This window comes from Haemaphysalis longicornis, unplaced genomic scaffold (assembly GCF_048455015.1).
Source record: "Haemaphysalis longicornis isolate Haplotype H1 unplaced genomic scaffold, Haemaphysalis longicornis Haplotype H1 scaffold_80, whole genome shotgun sequence".
Classification (NCBI taxonomy): domain Eukaryota; kingdom Metazoa; phylum Arthropoda; class Arachnida; order Ixodida; family Ixodidae; genus Haemaphysalis; species Haemaphysalis longicornis.
This window is the reverse complement of record NW_027526446.1, coordinates 674,034-693,136: the sequence shown is the minus strand read 5'-3', so window position 1 is coordinate 693,136 and position 19,103 is coordinate 674,034. Positions and strand designations below refer to the sequence as shown.

General features: G+C 51.6%; 1 protein-coding gene across 5 annotated transcripts in view; it reads right to left on the bottom strand.

The window, feature by feature from the left end:
- LOC144150852 (uncharacterized) overlaps window positions 1-19,103 on the bottom strand; it is a gene marked incomplete in the record, with an annotated part of 193,540 nt that overhangs the window by 154,431 nt on the left and 20,006 nt on the right. For all 5 annotated transcript variants that reach the window (XM_077682215.1, XM_077682217.1, XM_077682216.1 and 2 more), the window contains 1 exon segment: window positions 10,258-10,459. In XM_077682215.1, the coding sequence (XP_077538341.1) occupies window positions 10,258-10,459 (202 nt within the window).

The window sequence follows — 19,103 nt, the reverse complement described above, 5'->3', positions numbered from 1 at the left end:
CTCCGAAAAGACGCGGTGGTTTGCATTGGCGACAGTCCTTCCAGGGGCGTAATTCCCGAGTTTTGTCCCTTTTGCGCCCCTTTCAAAAGTGTCCCTTTTGGCCAGTCCTGATTGGCTAAAAGCCAATAACCGGAAGTGACGTAACGCAAGCGCGGCAAACCTACTGCCAACTTTCCTCCATGCTGCCAACGTCTACCTCTTAACCGGAAGTTACGTCACGATGAAAGGGACGCAAAAGGGACGTTTTCAAAAGGGACAGTTACGAGAATACCGCCCCAGGACGTGACGGTGCGGGGTGCGAGACACAGCACTTCAGAAGTTCGTTATGTTCGGTAGGCCTCTCACCAGCAGCGACCCGCGTAAAGACACGTTCTACCAGTACAGAAAACTTGCGTCGCCCCGCAGAACCATGGCCGCCAGGGAGACGAAATTCCCTTTTCCGAACTGCTCGCTAGCACATCCCTCACTGTCACCATCTCCCGTGCACACCGTCTACTAATACTGTAGAAATTCTTAGCATCATTATGCAGCATCCAATAATTATTGTATAGCGTTTTTTATTAGCGCTCTGCCCATGGAATATTACTTTTCTATTCCCCCGTCGAATCTCCGAGAAGTTTCTCGAACAGAGCTTCTATGAATCATCGCTCGGCCGCCGGCATGAACGGGACACGTGACCACGAGGAGCCACGTAGTGTTACCAGCATCGAACCGCGCCGAACCTTCCCCAAGGGGGATATTCCAGGCGACGGCGGTGGGCATTCTGTGCGTAATTTTTTTAAAGGCGATAGTCATTCTTGGGCTACTTAAACCCAGAAATTTTGGTCTGTCTGCATGTCTGTCTATCTGTGACTCGAATCAGCCACCCGGCTAAAGTAAAACAAGGCCTGCGCAATAGTCTTATACAGGGTGTCCCAGCTATCATGCACCAAGGTTTTAAAAAAGAGTAATGGCGTAACTCGAAGAAAACCTAGTGCGTAATGTTTGCAGTACTGTGGAGAAGCGGATAGTAATTTTTTCGTTAATGAGACTTAACTAATTAATTGTAATTAATTATCTAACTCGAGAAGTACTGTTCTAATCACTGAAATGTCAATGAGGCGCTTGTAGGTACCCACGAGGGGCATCTAACTGCAGTATTTTCAGCGACGAACTAATTGCGTACTCATTTATTCTGACTGATAAAGAAAACCCGCGAAATATGAAAAATACCACGTGACGGTGCCTCCGCGCGCATTAGCGCGCACCGTAAAGCAATGCCCTCAAACAGGCTGCCTCTGAGTTAGCCAGAATGAAATAAACAAAAGAAAGAAAGAATAAATCGCGACCGAGTTTGTGCCTTATCTGCACACGCACCCCGCGAATCTTGCTGTTGCTGCTCCTTCCATGCATGCCATCATCAAGGTGATGCGCTGTCTCTTCAGGCGGGTGACAGGTGAAGCAGTTGCTTTCAATCAGCTTATTTGGGGACGCTACTTTACAATGCGCGCAGAAGCGCCGTCACGTGGTATTTTTCATATTTCGCGGGTTTTCTTTATCAGTCAGAATAAACGAGTACGCAATTAGTTCGTCGCTGAAAATACCGCAGTTAGATGCCCCTCGTGGGTACCTACAAGCGCCTCATTGACACTTCAGTGATTAGAACAGTACTTCTCGAGTTAGATAATTAATTACAATTAATTAGTTAAGCCTCATTAACGAAAAAATTACTATCCGCTTCTCCACAGTACTGCAAACATTACGCACTAGGTTTTGTTCGCGTAACGCCATTGCTCTTTTTTTAAATCTTGGTGCATGATAGCTGGGACACCCTGTATAGTCACAGCTGAATCTACCCGTCTAAGTCCGGTTCATACATGTAATGTTCATACTTGTCAACATTGTTGAAGAAGAACAAGACATTACGCAAATGTAAGACAACAAAATAATACACGAGTGATATTTGCAGTGTTCCTTTATAAAAATCATACATGCTTGATTTTTGCAAAATTATATACTTCATCAACTGCAGAAAAAAATTCACTCCGCCGTCGCCTGCTGTCGCACGCACCACTATAGCTTCTGGCGCCATTTTAAGAAATCAACCGGCAACAGTTACGAAAGGTTCCACTAGATAGGTTCCCCGTTCTGCTTGGAACACACATGGAGTAGGGTAACGCAGTTCTATCAACGTTGAAGTAGGGCGCCCCGATTGACGCGCGTCTCCGCCGTACGGCAGCGTTGGCATCGAGGCACCCGGCCTGGAGCAGTGGAACGCGGTGAATTTAAAATGATTTAAGGAAACCTTTGGCGTCTTTACCTTGGGAGGAGCGCGACGCAAGAGGAAAAACATGAGCAGTGAGCGGGAAAGCGAAGGGAGGCATTTACTTGGCAAAAGTCGATAAAGACTATCGTCTTTTGTCGGCATTTGCAACAAAAAGAGCAGATACGCGGCCACGTTTTTTTTTCGCGTTAGCGCGAGTATAAAAAGGCCATCATACAAATACGAAGCAGTTACGTTCGGAGATCGGGATGTAACAAGGGCTTCTGCCCGTGTGTGCATCACCATCGGCGACCCGCGTCCTGGAGGACATCAAACTACTCCCAGGTATTGAATCACCGGGTCTGTCATCGGTAGGCCTGGCCTACGCCGAAGCAGAGCTTCACAGGTAGCCAACATCGCTCTCCGGACAGCGATGCTTCGACCGGCCCGGTCTGTGAATATTGTGGGAGCCTGTCTTACCTATGAAGCGAACTGTTTTCCATTAGTTTACTCCGCTTCCTCGTACTGTTAATTGTTAGGCTCCTCAATTGCTTGCATTCTCTGTAACAATTAATTCTCGCTTTCGTACTGCTTACTTTGTTACCTCTCGTTAATATTCATACTTTCATACTTGTACAGTTACTCGCCTGTTAAAATATAAGCCTCTGTTTGTTCTATAACGGCTCTGTCTCATTCTTACTGCTCTGGTAGGCGAAAGCCACCCACCAAATGGCCACCCCCTCGTCACCGGTACCCTGCAGGGGATGTTTGTGGGGTTGTTTGCTTCCCCGGGCTGACTCGTCATATGTCCCAGCAGCGCGCCCTCTAAAGGGCACTCACTCAGCGCAAGAGAAAAAAGGTGAATACGGAAGCAGAACGAGCCTCCCGGCCGCGTGTATCGAAAGAGAAATTTGGACAGCCCCACATGACTCCCACGGCCTTCCGGTGTACGTTTGCAAATACGAAGAGGATCGCAGTAGCCACAGTGCGACAGAGACATCGGCTTCCCGCCAAGCCGGCACTGCGAAGAAGGCCGATCTGCATGCGTCCCGTGAGCTGTCCGGATGTCACTGGCGCGGATGCGGAGTAGACGGCGTAAACACGAAGGAATGCGCTATGTGGCGCCGCTCGAAGCCTCGTATCCGTGCCTATAGGAGTGCGCTCCGACCTTCAAGCGGCCGTAATGTAATGCAGGAATGCGATGCAGTGAACACCACCCGAAGAGCAACGCGAACAAAGCCCGTCCCATTCTAGGCAAAATTCACCCTCGCGTCGTGCGGCTCCGCTAGTCGATAATCGGAAACGACATGGCATTTGTAACTGCCCACGATCTTACGCCTCAAAGCAGGCCCTTCTGTGTGTAGGTATAATTTTACGGAGCAGATACGAAAGCTAGAGGGGAATGGAAAGCGCATTTATTACCATCTTCTTTTTTTGCCCCAGGTGGATGGTGTTTTCCACGGGTAGCAAAGGGTACTGATGTTTCGCAAAAAAAATCCTATAACAAAAAATAATGCCTTTAAAATTTCGGGGACAAAGAAAAACGAGAAAATACAAAAAAAGCTGTGGTTCATTCTTCTCTCATAAGAATCAGTAAAACACGAAAGTGCAATGTGCAGCAAAATCTGCAGCTGAGCATGATTTGCGGGTCGGCGACTGTCTTGTGGGTGCGCTTGACGAGCGACGTCCTGCTGGAAGGTCGCTTCGGCAAAGTGTACTGGCGTCATTTCCGTGACGGGTATGACGTCATTGAAATCTTGGGGTATCGCGGAAGAAAACACTTTCGTGTTAAAATACAAAACCCCAAAACAAACAACCGTAAGTTTAACGTACTCTTTAGTGCTAAAGGTTGCTTCCCCGCAAGAAGACCCTGTGTGCAGGGGTTCACCCTTTACAGGCCGCTTGCTTCGTTGTACTGGCGTCACGGATATGACGTAAGTGAAATATTCGTGAATCCCGGAATAAAACACTTTCGTGGTAAAAAAATAATCCAGAAATCAATGATTCAGAAATGAGCGCCCAGTACAGAAGGGCTGAGGATCATACTATGAGGGCCGAAGGCCTCTTCCATACATGCCTCCAACGGCTCGCATTGTACGCCATCCACCCTGCGCCGGAATAGCGCGGCTGCCTTTCGTTCCAGTGGACAGCACGGCGGCTGCACAGGATGCACACACGTTGTCTGCTCGTGCAGCATTTCTCCTTTATCGTCTCGCCAGAGAACGGACGAGCCCAGCACTTCCACGGGCTGAGGCGCAGCCTGGGGGGTGTCAGAACACCCTACGAAATCTTCTGAACTGTTACATAACAAGAGTAAAGTGGGTGGCATTCTCATTCCAAAAGGATCTGTTTCTTCGGCCCGAAAAATACTTCCGGCTACGCCACTGTCCGCAGGCGTAGCCAGACAGCCAAAGCTGCTTTCGGCGTCGCGCTCGTCGAGCTGAACAACAGCGCAAACGACGCCAATTTCGACGTGCGTTCGTTGACCCCGAAACGGTGGCTAGGCGATGCAGAGACGGAAGTAGAAAAAAAGTAAAGAATGAAGTAACAAAAATACGACTACATTGAAAAATTAAAAGGAAATAATGCTCCGAACAAAAGAAGAAAAAAAAATCGGCCACCTTCGTAATTTGAGATGCGAAGACCGAGAAAACAGAGGAGTTGGAGGCCTTCACTAGCCTTAGGCTTTTCTCAGGTTTGCCAATCTTATCGGTGGACCGGACACTGATGCCGCCGAGCGCACGCCGTCTCTCTTAACCAGGAGAACACCTGCACGTCAGAGCTTACGTCATCAGTAGCAGCAGTCAATCCCCGACGCGCACCTCCCCACACCTGCTCGTCGGCTCCTTGCCTCCTCGCCACTTCCCTTCACATTTCTTATCCTAGCATTTTCCTCCTCTTTACTTTGCTGTGTCGATTTTTGAGCTACGTCTGGCACGGCTCGAACTCCACTTCAAGCTGAAAAACAGCTCTGCTGTTAGAGCACCAGCTGTTAATACAAGATAACCGATAAAGTGGGCCCTTATTTACAAACAGTACGACCTCAACCCGAATACTCGTCACCTCTATCACAGCCGCCAGTTCACATTCCCATCATAATATTCGAATCAATGCGAAATCATGGCCCACGCTTCATTTTGTCGTTTCTCCCGTATGACAAGCGTAACTACCCGCCGCGGTGGCTCAGTGGCTAAGGCGTTGCGCTGCTGAGCACGAGGTCGCGGGTTCGATTCCCGGCCGCGGCGGCCGCTTTTCTGATGGAGTCCAGAAGCAAAAACGCCCTTGTGTTCGAGATTTCGGCGCACGTTAAAGGTCCCCAGGTGGTCAAAATTAATCCGGAGGCCACCACTACAGCGCGCCTCGTCGCCTGCGTTGCGGAGGCGCGTTAAACCCTGCAATCAATCAAATCAAGCGTAACTCATATGGAGCCAACTCTGCCCATTCTATCACGTCGCCTGCGAACCTCCCTCAAGATTTGAAATTCAAAGCCACCCCCTCGGGTAGCTCGCTCCTTTTGTCGCCCTCCTACGTTTATTGCCGCAGCGATTACCCCTTACAAGTTGAGGCAGCCGGACAAATGTCCATTTTAACTCATTCCTGCCCACACTAAGTTCAGACTGGAACCATCTTCCCGCTTCTATCGCATCGACCAATGACCCAGCAATCAAGCCCAGAAAGGGGTTTGATTGCGTTTATTCGTTGCTTTTTCTCAGGTGCCACTACGCGTGCCTCGTGATTATTTGCTGCTACATGTCTGCTATCGATGTTCCATCCGTTCGGATGCTGTGATGTTTCAACTGTATCGAAGCTATTATTGCTTTTGGTGATGACGGAGATTCTTACTCCTTGTATATATATGTCCGTTTTTCAAAATATTATTGAGTTGCTAGTAGCGCCTTGCCTTGTGTTTCTTGCTTTGTCATCGTTTCCGAATAGCGCTTTTCCAATCATCAACGCTTACCAACACGCCCAAACGGCAGTTCTTCTAAGACCCAGCTTACTTCAAGACGACCGCACACGCGTAACCTGTGTAATACTGCACTAAGTTCATTGCACAGTTTGTTTAAAAATGCCACCACTCCCTCACTGCGTAAACAAATAAATAAATAACCAATAATAATCAAGACACGTTCCTCCCGCTCCAGAGATACCACTCGCTTACTAAAATGACTGCCTTTTTTTCTAATTATGGATCTTGCTGTGGCGATATGCCCGGGTCAGCTTTCTCGTGTCAAATCTTTCGCCTCTTTGCGTTTCCTTAGAAGGAACACGTGACACATAAGGCGTTACAGGCAGCATGGAACTGCTCGGAAAATCGCTTGTACACCCAGCAGTTTTAAGCTAAATCGATCGCTTTCCGCTAAATGCCGAGGATTACGGAAGGAGAGATCCAGAAATAGCATCTGGACAAATTCATCAGGCACCCTCCGATCGCTTGCTTGTTACTCAATGCTCCCAACGCCCGGAAGCCACTTTGCTTAAGATGGCCAACCTGGAGCCTCGCGAGCGTGCGTCCGTGATTCGTGGCGGTGGCAAAGTAGAGAGAATTAGATCAGGAAGACCACGGCACGTATAGGCTTCCTCTACAGAACCATGTAGACCCCTCTTTACGGATAGCTATACGCCGCGCGTATTTCTTCCTTTTTCGCGACTAAGGAAATTACTGCGAGTAAAGAACAGGACCGAAAAGAGACGATCTGCTCTGGCCACCACTTTCGCACGCAGAACCGATAAATAACTACTGCAGGAGGATGCCGCGCGATTATCGTGTCAGCCGTACGTGCACTGGAAGGAATACCCCATGAGGCCTAGCTGGACGCGCGTGTCCCGATCTGGCAACGAACCGCGCGCGTTACAAGTGCGGCTTACGAATTTAGCCGTCGTTTACGGGCGGTCTCGACGCAACGAGCGGCTAAACAGACAATCGCCCAGATGTAGGGCGGCGCTCTCACCGCGAAACGGGCGCCCGAAATGCCGGGGTGCCTACACAACTGCGTTATGCGCATACACGGAGCGGCGTCCAGTGTAACATCATCAACGGCTCGTTTTTCCCCATCCAGAGCAACGCCAACAAACACGGGCAGGCTCTTGGAGAGCCGCGTTACTAAGCCCGCCTGCAGGAGAAGAAAACGTCGCCTTTGTGGCGATCGCAGAGCGGGATCAGACCCCTACTTCTGTACCGATATTATCTTTTGCCAGTTCGAGCCTCCGAGACGTCTAGTGCGACGCCAATCGTGACGTGTACTCTTTCCCAAGCAGTGCGGGGGTCCACACATGTCCGCCAACAGTGCAGGCCATTCTTTGCGCCAGCGCTACGGGTATATAAAACTGCGGCCACGCTGATGCAGCTGACACGTGCGCGTGATAGGGATCGGTGAATGGACGAAGGAGTGTGACGACGAACGAGTGCCTGTCACCAAGTGTTGATGTCGGCCCCGCAGCCTGCTGCGACGCAACACAGCCCCGCAACCTGTCATATTCGAAGACGTGGTAATATGCATGCAGTGTCGTCGGGACAGCCAGGCGGGGAAATCGACAGTCGACGAAGCGATGAATATCGGGGGCCGCTGTCGTCGACGTCCACCGCATTGTCGAAGTATACACCTGTTGAAGCAGTCGCTGAAACATCCGCTGGAGTCGCCCAATTTTTTAAAGCAAAGCTTTCTAGCTCCACCAGCCAACGGTTCTTTCGAGTCCCCCACACACCAATACGATATTCAGGAAAGAGCGCAATAATGAACAGATACTGTATACGGTTAACACAACAACGCAGCAAACAATCGCAATCCGTTCTCCAGAGCCAGTCGTCGGCCGAAAAGTCGAAGCCCAGCATCCTCGGTAGCCACGGCGTCGCCCTCCACCCGCGGCAATGACCTCATCAAAGAAGTCCCGCTGATCGTGACAGGTTTCTCTCGCTCCGCGCCGCTAATAAGGGCGGGCGTGAAGAGAAGTCCCAGCTCGAGACCTTATCGCTCGCCAGCCGGGCTTCGCTTCAAACTGTGAGCGCCCCTCCCCGCGTTGAACGGGGTGAAAGACACGGGGCGGATGGAGGAAGTGGAGGGAGGCAAAGCGAAGCGAGATGTAAACGCCTGCGCGAAGAAAAGTTAAACTTGCTGCGAGTCGTCCAAATCGGGGCCGGTCGTTTGGTAGCTGTCAACGCACGGGAGGCCTAATCAGGAGAGCATCTACAGAGCTTACAAGCCATTGCACGGAGAAATAGATGAAGTCGTTCGGCTGTCTATATAGCTGCTGCACGAAAAAGCAAAGCGGCTCGACAGCAGTGAGAACGCGGACGGCTATCGAAGAAGCAGAAGGAAAGCGCGACGCCAGCGAGCGTGCCGAGCTCGTCCAGCACGACGTAATAAATATCCCTAACGTACCGGTGCAAGTCTCAACCGACGTTGCGGTTCATTTTTTTAGCGGCATTCAGGCGGAGATAAGTCGGCAGGTCGCACTAAGTGAGTCTAAGTAAGCGCTAACTGCCATGCCACGTCCAGTGGATAACAGAACACGACTGCCAAGAGCCGCGAAGTAGTCGTGTTATCGCAGTAAATTATATCGGCAGTTGAAATGTATACGCGCCCAATTAAACTGGAATTCCGCGCAAAAGTTGCGCTACCGCTACATCGTACTCGTTGGTTAGAATGACGTACCTGTTCGCGACGGTCTCAAAAGAAAGAAAGAAAGAAAGAAAGAAAGAAAGAAAGAAAGAAAGAAAGAAAGAAAGAAAGAAAGAAAGAAAGAAAGAAAGAAAGAAATGGCTCCAGTCCACGCTGTGAAGGTGGTTGGAAAGCAAAGCTGGAAACGACACCCACAACAACAATTGCCCATTGGACGTCACTTGAATTCACACATGTGGCTCTACAAAGAGTGAAACCAGAGATTCTGCCAGCCGTTACCGGGAATTCGCGGGGGCGGCGTCGCGAACGCAGGAGCAGCGTCGACCATGGCCGGGCTATACCCCGCTTTAGCCCGGCCGTGAGTCGGGAGAAAGAAAACGGAGAGGAGAGTCTTTCGAAGGGTGAGACAGCGGAACCTATACCCATCCAGATGTGCTAGCTTGGGCCTACACCACCGCGCCTCACAAGCGCAGATACCGAAACAATTCGGCATGTCAGCTTAGTGATTCCCATTTATACCGATCTAGTCAGTTTAGTAAGTTTGAGAATTGCGAGAAAGCTGAGGGAACTTTTATAATCGCTAATTCGCAGAACCAGTTGCTACGTTCACCTATTGTAATACTTCTTAAAACACAACCGAATTGGCATTCCTCAATTTAGAAAACGGAGTCCCATTCGTCGCAAGCAGTGCGCAAAAGGTAGCGTTTCTCTAGCGGCCAGATGTCTGTATGTGGTTTGTACATTTTGTTTTCCCGCCCTGCAAACCAATCCTTCACGTATCTTTGCCGTGCGACCACTTAATTCCGTCCGGTGTGCGTTATCCTGGAGGTGCTGTCGAACAAGTTAGGCTGCGCGAAGGCAGCGCGCAATGGATGCGACCCTGCTCCAAAACAGGCCCAAAACAACCGTCGCCCGAGCAGACGACAAAGCCGTACCGCCAACGTCGCCGCCGGTGAGCAGGCACTTCCGCGCAGGGAACGCTGGGTAAACTCGCCGCGCCATTCATAGTGTGCTCCGTGAGTGAAAACCTCCGCCCCTTCTCACCCCCTCTCCCTCGCCACCGCTTCCGTCGCGTTGGGAGTTTGTTGTCCCGCACGCCACGATAGAACCGTTGGGGTAGAGCCAGGAAGCTTTGCTCTAAAAAAGACATTCGTACGTCCGACAGCGTACTTCAACACGCGATCTGCGCAAATGCACGTGTGCACGTCACACCCATGATATCGATGTGGGTGGCACGAAGATGCATCGGGAAGCAGCCATCCGACACAACGTTCAAACGTTGATGCGACACACACAGCCTATTCGCCGCGGTATTGCGGCCCCGTGCTCGCTGGCGTAGCCACCAAATCCTGCTGGCGGCACCGAAGGTCCTTCACATTCAGGCAGACGACTCACCGTTCCCGACGCAGCTGCTGCAGCAGGGAGGCGAGGTGGCGTTCGGCGGTCGGAGAGGCCAGCCGGGGTGCAGCGCGGGTAGCGGCTCTGTGGGGCCGTTCTCCAAGCCGGCCGACGACGCCGACGCCGTCGCCCGCAGGAACACTACTCCGGGAAGAAGTCGGCCCGGGCACCGACACAAGCCGCGCACCGGAGTCGCCGCCTGCGGATGGGCGACAACGACGTAAGGATGTGCATAGCATGCAGGTCGGTGGGCAAACGAATTCGTCATCTTTGGCCCCGACACAAGCTTGTACAAGTGTCTTTGACCTTGAAGTTCCACCTCAATCTATACACTACTGCTGTGTGTGCGAGAGAGAGACAGAATACACTTTATTAGTTGAAAGGGGTGAAGTGGTCGGTTTCAGGAACCCGTTGGACCGTCTCATCCCGGCGGAACAGCTGAAGCTGATTTTCGACGCTCGAGCTGGCCCGATCTCCCTCCCTCGCACTCCCCAACCGAGGGGTTAGAAATGGAGGAAGTGCGGGGTTAAGCTAGCACTCCCACACCATGCCGTGCACTGTGCAGGCAAATCGACTCTGCGAGACTACGTGGATCTTGAGATTGAGGCGCGCTCGCAGAGGCAAGCGAAGCTCGGAACCAATATCGTGAACCCACATCTCTCCCGTCACTCTGCCACCCAATTGTTCGTGGAGTACCATTTGCATTTTACTGCCCGTGATCTTGTTTTCTCAATCTTGTGTGCAGCCCGGAAAAAGCACGCACGCCACGCAGATTTGCCACACAATGGGCGGATGCGCGCGCGTCCATTTTCGGTGAAAGTGTTCAATGGAAGGCTCAGAGAAACGCAGCCTAAAGCTCTGTCGCTATGCCGCTGTAATTTAAACATGCTAACTGCAGAAGTGGCAAAGCCCATTTGCGCTACTCGCGTGTATATATGTAGGGCTAACAAGGGCCATTGGCAAAGCCCCTCAGCCACATAGAGAAGAAGTGGGAGTGAGGGGAGGACAATGGCACCACTGCGACGGACTGCGAAGCGTCCACCACAGCAGCAGCTGTGAAGACGCAAGGGGGCGCAAAAGTGCCGCGTCGCGAGCGAAGAAACGGACGCTCGCTGCAGCTAGAGAACCCGATCGAAGCAAATATTGCACGCTAGACAAATATCCTTACGACGTCGCAACAGATGATGACATAATGACCACGGACCTGCAATTATATAGAGCATCGCATAGCTTCAACTAAAACGTAGTTTTGTCGCATTCCGACTCTCCAAATCTATACATATAAAACGAAGCGCCCGATACATTGACTGAATGAATGGCTGACTGATTCATAAACGCCCAGCCAAAACTGCAAGACCTAGAGACTCGCAATTTCACCAGTACGTTTCTATCACGGCGTTAGGGCTCACTAAGGCGGGATTTTCAGAAATTCTACCATTAAATCAGGAAAAGGGGGACATTGTGTTTCTGTAGATTATGATTATCTCGCTCAGCCGTTGACAAGTGTCTTTGGTGATACATATATAGTCCGTAGGATGTTCTAAAAAAATTGGCTCCAATCCACGGTGCGAAGGTGGTTGGACTGCGAAGCTGTAAACGACACCCTCAACGATTACCCATGCGTCGTCACTTGAATTCACGCACGTGGAATCCGCTAATTGCTACCACCCATCACACTCTTCGCCTTCCTCTCTCACTCCTCTATTGATGAATTTAACGGAGGTTTGTCCAAAGCAATTGGCTGTGTGGTTTCGGCAGCTAGCGGCATCCACATAGTGGGTTGTCGATTCGATGGGGTATTAAAGCGAAGCTTTCTACCTCTACCAGCCAACGGTTCTTACGTGGCGTTCGGGACAAGAAACTCCCAACGCCGCTGCGTTTGCACTTACGGAGCACAGTGTAGATGGCACGGCGAACTTAAGCCAGCTAGGGTGCCTCGATTCACGCGTCCGCCGTACAGGGTGGAGACACGTATGCGTTGCGCCGCCATTTTGGGTCACTCGCTCGCCGTCGCAGCAAGTCATTGCATCAAAACCGCGCTATAATTATCGCCACAACACGGTTTACTAACGAAGTTTGAATCACCTTATCTGTTTCGCGTTGCTGGTTATCGTGGGAAACGAAAAGAACAGCGCGTTGAGCACTTTGACCCAATAGCGGCGGCACGGGACCGTTCAAAGGGTGTTTCCACCCTGTACGGCGGCTCCGGCATCGAGGCACCCTAAACCCAGCGTTCCCCGCGTGCTCACGCCGGCGGGCGCATCGGTGCGACCCGGCTTTTTCGTCTGCTTTAGCGACGGTTGTTTTGGGCCTGTTAAGGCACAGCTTCGCGTCCACTGCGCACTTCCTTCGCATGGCTTGATTAAATTGTTCGACAGCAGCTCCTGGGTAACCCGGACACGACGGAATTAAGTGGTGGTACGCCAAAGATACGTTAAAGATTGGTTTGGAGGGCACGAAATCAAAATTTAGAGACAAGATACAGACACCTGGCCGCTAAACAAACACTACCCTTTGCGCACGGCTTGCTACAAACGGGACCCCGTTTTCTAAATTGGTGAATACCAGTTCGGTTGTGTTTTAACAGGTATTACAAAAGACGAAACGAGCAACCGGTTCTGATAAATAGCCATTACAAGAATTCCCTCAGCCTCCTCACAATACTCAAACTTAATAAAATAACTAGTTTAAATCGGTATAAATGGGAATCACTAAGCTCACATGCCGAATGTTTCGGTGTCTGCGCTTGTGTCGCCCGGTAATGTAGCCCCGAGCTAGCACATGAGGATGGCTAGGTTTCGCTGTCGCACCCTTCGAATGACCCTCCTCGCCGTTTTCTTTCTGCCGACGCACGTGCCGACTACAGCAGCGGCATCCGCGCTCTAGCCCAGCCGTGGCCGACGCTTCTGCGTTCGGGACGCCGCTCCTGCGAATTCTAGGTAACGGCAGGCAGAATCGCTGGTTTCACTTTTTGTAGAGCCACGTGTGTGAACTCAAGTGACGTGGCATGGGCAGTTGTTGTGGGTGTCGTTTACAGTTTTGCTTTCCAACCACCTTCACAGCGTGGATTGGAGCCATTTTTTTAGAGGAACACCACGCACAAGAAAAGCGCAAAAGTGCAAGCAGCAACATTAAGAATTTTCCATTATATTCGCGAATTTCGCGAACAAAGAAATCGCAAATGGCGCCTGAGACGGACACACAAAATTGTTGCGAAAAAAAATGAAGGCCTGTTGAAGCGTCGCTAAGTATAACTCCACCAGTAATTTTCTCGGCGTGGCCGCATCACACAGGAAAGAGTGGGTTATAGCTGAAACCAGTGCGCACTACACAATTCACTTGCTACAACCGCCGGTTCAAGGTGATGTCTTTGAAAACGGAGAATGCGTTTGACGATTCATGAGTAATAAAAGCATTCGTATTATAAGCTCCCGGCGGGTCAAGAAACAAGCAGGGGAGCATGCACAATAGCAGAGACTGCGTAAAAGCTTAATCCGTCATCAATATAGCTGATTGATATGCGAAGACTTACACATTCCTCTCCGTTTTTGCCTTCCTGTCAGTCGGAAAACAACTATTCGTGTGACACCTGCCCTCCCACAAGATCGCTCCTGAATTGCTTTCCTTACAATCTTTGATTTTCATATCTTTTTATTCCTATACGCCTTCTTTCATACGCCGCTGGGCAAAACAATGAAGTAAAAAAAAAGCGAGGCGCGCTGAATTGCTAACATTTCCGCAGTACGTTTACTTCCAACGTTTAACGTTATATTAGCCTGTACCCGCCGCGGAGGCTCAGTGGCCAAGGCGTTGTGCTGCTGAGCACGAGGACGCGGCTTCGATTCCCGGCCGCGGCGACTGGTTTTGTAATGGAGGCGAAAAGCAAAAACGCCCGTGTGTTCGAGATTTCGGCGCACGTTAAAGATCCCCAGGTGGTCAAAATTAATCCGGAGCCCTCCACTACGGCGCGCCTCATCACCTCTGTTGCGTCGGTGCATTAAACCCTTCAATCAATCAATCAATCAATCAATCAATCAATAAATCTGTTAATAAACCCTTCAATCAATCAATCAATCAATAAATAAATAAATCTGTTAACCTGTACGATAAGATAATGCAGCGAAATAGCCACGCAGTACGCGGTTACGGTGTTTCGGAACACACGTTCCCCGGATTTAACGTTTTCCCTGACCAATGAAAAACGCGTGATGTTCTCCAGATGACAGGAGCACGTTTGGTGTTGCACTGTACCACCTTGCCGAGTTGAAAAAAAAAAAAAACGTTGCGTCACCATGAACACAATGCACAGCTGCCGTTAATGTCAGGCGCAAAAGACAAAGTGTCCTTTACAGTGATAGAAAACCGAGTGCTTTGAGATTTGGCATCCTATGGGAAAAACAAAGGTGAGACAGGAGCCCCAATACGCGCTCTTTAAACCGACAGGGGAACAGCTCGCGGTTCTCGGCTCAAGTAATAAAAATAAAAGCTCAGAAAAATGATAGAGCATAGTAGTGCCGGGGAGCTCAGTACAGCGTCAGGGCAGGCGGCGAAAGATGGAACGGAGCGGGGAGGAAGGCTGTGCCTGCGTCACTCGTCTCGAGGTCACGTTCAGGCCGGCGACAGCAGCAGCCGCGAGGGATGTCAGGATGCGGCGGCCTTCGCTGAAGGGCACACGGGAAGGTTGCCCCAGCAACCGGTCCCGCCTTTCCCTTCACAGCCGCGGGAGAAGACCCGGGCAGGAATCCCGAAGCCCTGCTCTGTGCGGAGCAGTGCAGAGGCGCCGCCGTGATGTCAGGGACGGGCGGGATCCGCCCTCGCCATCGCAGAGTGCAGCGCGAGGCACGCCACAGGCCAGCTCTGGCGCGGTTCCGGTGTACAGGTATGCGCACGCACTGCGAACATACGCTGCGGAAAAGCGGTTCGACGAAGGGGAATATCCCACGTGGTATCAGTGCTGTGCGGAGAGCAAGACATTCTCATCTAATGGCATTCCTTAATCACGCGACGTGACGCCAGCCTTTTACAGCGAAGCGGTTTAGGTAGCATGTTTAAACTCAGGGCGTCTGGGTACAGAGTCGACTGCGCTGTAACCCTGCTCAGCGCAGCGCAGTACGCGACCCCAAACCTGGCCATCAAAACTGCTGAGCGAGACAAGCTCAACGTGATCATTCGCCAAGCTTACAAGACCGCGCTCGCCCTTCCGCCCACTACATGCACCCGCAAGTTGCTCCAATTAGGAATCCACAACACCTGGGAAGAACTTCTTGAAGCGCACAAGCTGTCACAGCAACGACGCCTTCTCCTTACATATACGGGGCGCTCCACTCTTCAACGCTTGGGTTATGCCACCCCCCACCTGGCGACTGCCCGGTTGGCATACCGCCTGATATCCGGAATCGAATCACGGTGGCTCCTATTCCCAGAAATATAAATCCGGAATACAACGTCGCCCGCCGAGCCACTCGTGCGGCCGCGTTGCACCGGCTGCATTCCACTAGCTCCATCACTCGGTACACGGACGCTGCCCGCTACTACACCCAGCGAGCTTACGCCGTTGCCGTTGTCGACCACCGCTTTCAACTGCTTTCGGCAGCCACTATTCGCGCCACCACTGCCACAACGGCCGAAAAAGCAGCCATTGCGCTAGCAGCCACTAAAGCCAAAGACGACGCCTCCGTACTTTGTGACTCGCAAGAAGCATTCCGCCGATATCTTCGGGGCCGCATTACTCCGACAGATCTCCGCATCCTTCAGGCTGATTCCAAACTACCCGCCATCCAACTCATCTGGGCACCCGGCCACGCTGACCTTCCCGGAAACGATGCGGCCCACGCCGCTGCCTGCGAGTATGCACGCCAGGCCGTCTCTGACCGGCAGCCTCCTTGCCCAGATACCCCTCTCACCCCCCCCCCCTCCTGATCTCCTTACCCACTACCGCCTCAGCCGCCGCAGATATCCTCCCCCTCACCCTCGCCTTAGTCGTCACGAAGCCACTACCCTCAGAAGGCTACAAAGTAGCTCTCACCCCTACCATACCCTCCTCCACAAAATGTACCCTACCCAATACAACACGACCCGTGACTACTGCCCATCCCCGGGCACCCTGTACCACCTGGTATGGGAATGCCAGCAATCTCCAACCCTACTTACGAGCAGTGGGTGGACCGGCTGACCAGCTAGGACCTTGCGGTGCAACAAGAAGTCGTCGCTAGAGCCCGGGCAGCCAGCCAGGACCAGGGCATCCCGGACTAAGGACGCCCCCCACAGGGCTGGTGCCCCTGCCATCTAGCACCAAATTTGCTCGTTTTCATTAAACGTTTATTCCTCTCTCTCTCGGTAGCGTCGCTGGATAAATCGGCGTAGACCGGAACGCTTTCGCCCCAAGAGCGAGTGTTCTGTGTTTCCTACTGTCACTTAAGGAGGAAGGACTGGTGAAGGCTCCCGCCCAGCTCCCTCCTTACTCCATTTTGGACTTACATAAAGTTCTCTCTCTCGCATGGTGTGACATTCCGACCGGTGATTTTCCAGGCCAGCTCGTGGGCTTCGGGAGCGACATTTTGCCTGAGAGAGGGGAGCGCGTGCACGCGCAGCCAGGCTTCACGCGCTCACCGATGACACGAGGCTCATGGTGCTGGTTGGTGGGAGATTTCAACGCGGATGTCGTGCACGGCCCGATTCGACCTGACTGCTGCCCCCCGCAGAGAAACGGCTTGGGTTGGTGGGTTACACGGGAGGGAAACGAACAGCCCATGTTTGCCGGCTAGAACAAAGGTCCATTCCTTCCAAGTTTCATTGAGCGAATAGCTAGATCTCGGATTAGATCTCGGATGCCTTTCCGATTCGGCTATTGGGCGATTGCGTTCTCCTTCACTTTCTGGGATGTTTATATTTACCCCAACCGGAGGCCAGCGTTATCTGGTGAGAGATAAAAACCCAGCGCCGTGCCTTGCCAGAAAGCAGCAGCACCCGGGAAACAGGTAGGAACGCCAAAAACAGCTTCGCTTTTAAAAAAAGACTGTGGTTGATTCCTCTGCCATAGGAATCAGTAAACGACGAAAGTGAAATGTGCACCAAAATCTGCAGCTGAGCCTAATTTGCGGGACGGTGGATGTCTAGTGGGTGTGCTTGGCGAGCGACGTCCTGCTGGCGGGTCGCTTCGGCAGAGGTCAACTAGAGTCATTACCGTGACGGATATGACGTCAGTGAAATCTTGGGGTATCGCGCCACAAAACACTTTCGTGTTAAAATGTAAAACCCGAAAATGAACAACCCTAAGTATAACGCACTCTTTGGTGCTAAAGGTTGCTTCCCCGCAAGAAGACCCTGTGAGCAAGGGTGCGCCCTTTACAGGCCGCTTGTTTCGTTGTACTGGCGTCACTTCCGTGACGGATATGACGTCAGCAAAATCTTCGTGTGCCCAGGAATAAACACTTTCGTGTTAAAAAGACACGTTCGCTTGAAGGGTAGGAGAAGGGAAAGGAAGGAGGGAGGCCCGTGTCCACGGCAAGGAAAAAGCTAGGAGACACTGTAGGAGTCTAGCTGAGCCTGACGCGCAGGTATCGTAGGACGACACCTGGACAGTCCATGCAGAACGAACGACATTTGATTGCCGACGTTCAACTGTGCACATCATTTCGCTTGCCTGCTGATTCGCCGTTCGTTATCATAGTTTATTTCGGAGAACAAGGTATCACTAGTAAACTATAATGACCGCAAGCGCCGTTCTTGGCTACGAGGCAATATCTGAAGCCGCAGAGTTGAACCTTCCATCTTGTTTTTCGGGTTTGTGGATCTTTTCACTCGCTGAGTTTTTTTTTTTACTCGACAGATTCCCCAACCCTTGTAGGACATTCGGCTCGTTGGATTTTGTCTTTGGGTATCTTTACTAGCCGAATATCTTGATTCGACCGTCACTTAGCAATTGGATGTTTGACTATTCATATCTCTACATGATAAGCGGGCAGCAGGGCGACGGGGGACGTTCACCTGCTGGGCAAGCGTCCGTCACTTAGGGGCACAGGATACGCGACCGTATTTACATAGGATGTATGCGTGTGTGTTTTCTAGCATTTCCTTTTCCACGCAACGTTCCTGCATGCAAGAACGTGTCTCGCTTCGTGTTCGCAGGCTTCTTCTAACTCTGCTCATATTTCCTTCTTTTCCTTTCTACACTCAAGTGCAAAGAGCCGCAACACCCCTGTTACAGAAACTCAGTTAACCATGTAACGATTCAGCATGCACCAAGGTCAGAGACAAATGCTATTAATTAATATAGGGAACATCGTGTGCCCCCAACCGGACATGGAGTCTTACTACACCTTCGCCTCGCGCTTCCAGCGCGCCTCGTGCGTGTGTGCCTATGGACGTCGGCTAATTAGCCGCACGAAGGGGAGGAAGGCCCACCCGTGTCCATCAGTCCCGCTTCATCTCCCGGCTCGTGCATTCGACACGGTACGGCACGACTCGGAAACGACCGGGCGGCGGTATGCCTGCAAAGGGCCATCATCCACAGACCGTCCCTCGAACTGCGAGAGGCGATTAGCCGCAGTGCACCGCCTATCAAGCGAGTCGACTTCGCAAACCGGACCGGCCGGCCAACTATGCGGAAGCAAAATAGAAAACTGCACGAGAGAACGCCCAAAGAAGCCGCCGAGGAAAGACAACAAAAAGAGAGATACCCGACACGCTCGCGTGCAACATCCGAGAGGGAAATCACCAAAAAAAGGTGCAAGCTGCATTTGCCTGCAATCTAACGGAAACGAAAAAGAAATGAGGCAATGTTGGAGGAGGGCGCGACAGCACGCGTATCACAGGCAAGAAGAAAACGCATTGCAGTTTGCGGT